Consider the following 1,615-nt stretch of genomic DNA (forward strand, 5'->3'; position numbering starts at 1 on the left):
AGTGGATGAACAATGCAAATTATAAATTACATACCCAAATTATTTATACAAGTAACAAAAATAATTGATAAAATTAATAATTTTATTTTACTTATCATTGTTTAGCCAGTTCATAGTTTGCTGAACAAATTATACTGACTAGTAATATAATTCACTCAAGAGCAGTACATTATTTTAGCAATTAAAAAAAAAATTCAGACTCCAACTCATTGAAAAACTGAAAGAGAAACTAATAATTAATTATAAAAACTTTATAGGCATACAAATTTTTATGACTATGTGATGCAGTATTTGAAAAATATTTTATTGTATTAAAATTTACTATAAGCAGAATTTTTTTTATTTTGTTTCAGAAGTACTGGAAACTTATCGATAGATGATGAAACAATGCGAACACCTACTGCATAACATTGAAGTCGTAGTAGTTGCTGAAAAAGTAGAGGGAACCCCACAAAAGACAAAAAATTCCCCCAAGTTTACCACTAAAAAGGAAAATGGTGAAAACCAAATATGTGAATTCTAAAATAGTGAAATATTTGACAGCAAAGAAGGAAAAGGATCCATTGGCCAGCTTTTTGAGTCTAGAAAACAAACTGTGCACAGACTTCCCAAGGCCAAACAAGTCCAAGTCAAAAATTAGTAATATTTCATTTCTTAGGTACGAGCGCCAAGGATATGCCAATAAGCGAACTTAATTGCTATCCTACATGGCATAACCATTAAACGACCGGACTGAACGAAGCAGTACACCGGGGTAACTCCTACTCTTCTCTGACGATGTACTGAGTTCTTTAAAGTGCACACGAGCCAAATGTGTATGTCGGGCCTACGTTTTAAAGTCCTCAACCGAGAAGACTTGTTCCACCACCGGAACCATTGACTTGAATAATAATATATGGATTATAATATTTTAATTACATTATTTATATATGGTTAGTTAAACCTTGTGAACATTATTAATTAGTGGTCAATATTAATATTAAAATAAAATTTCCAAATTTAAATTCCACATAGTTTGCTAACGTCGGTAAGTTTCAAATAATATCTGGTTTAACCACAAGAACAATTTGTATATAAATGTGAAATTGTTAATAAATACAAGAATCTGTTGTACAATGTCAAAATTGTTGTTTGTATGCTTACTCTGATTTGATTTAGTTATTTTAATTAAAAATGTACTGTTCCTCACAAATAGTTGCATTTTTATTTTGAATTGCTTATTTATAATGATCACAAAAGTTAAGAACTGTCAATAAGAAAGGTTGCAAAAATAAATTAGTGGTATGCTATAAATACTGTTATAACAAATTTTCTGGTAAGCTTATAGTTCATGATAGAGTCAACATAAAGTAGTTTAGATGGGACTAAAGTGCAAGTGCTGCTGTAGGATGTATTTTTGGGGAGGGGCTGAGTGAGATAAGGATAACTGTGGCACGCATTGCCATCTGAGGGCCTTCCGACCAAGCCGGGTGGATGGTTTGGGAGGGGGTATCCTAATGAGATTTTTTTTTTTCAAATAGAACCTCTGGATATCCAGAAATGGCGCTCTCTCAGACTGGAAAAATACTTTTCAGTATTTGATAAAGTACAATTAAGATCTATCAACTCAGCTCAA

General features: G+C 31.7%; 1 protein-coding gene across 1 annotated transcript in view; it reads left to right on the top strand.

The window, feature by feature from the left end:
• LOC117110877 (alpha-N-acetylgalactosaminide alpha-2,6-sialyltransferase 5-like) overlaps positions 1 to 1,615 on the top strand; it is an 11,638-nt gene extending 10,023 nt beyond the window's left edge. The window contains exon 3 of the mRNA XM_033253709.1: positions 354 to 1,615. Within this exon, the coding sequence (XP_033109600.1) occupies positions 354 to 408 (55 nt within the window). The 3' untranslated portion in view covers positions 409 to 1,615. The remainder of the gene's footprint in view (positions 1 to 353) is intronic.

Source organism: Anneissia japonica, unplaced genomic scaffold (genome assembly GCF_011630105.1).
Source record: "Anneissia japonica isolate Jap-2015-1 unplaced genomic scaffold, ASM1163010v1 scaffold288021_len37184_cov131, whole genome shotgun sequence".
Classification (NCBI taxonomy): domain Eukaryota; kingdom Metazoa; phylum Echinodermata; class Crinoidea; order Comatulida; family Comatulidae; genus Anneissia; species Anneissia japonica.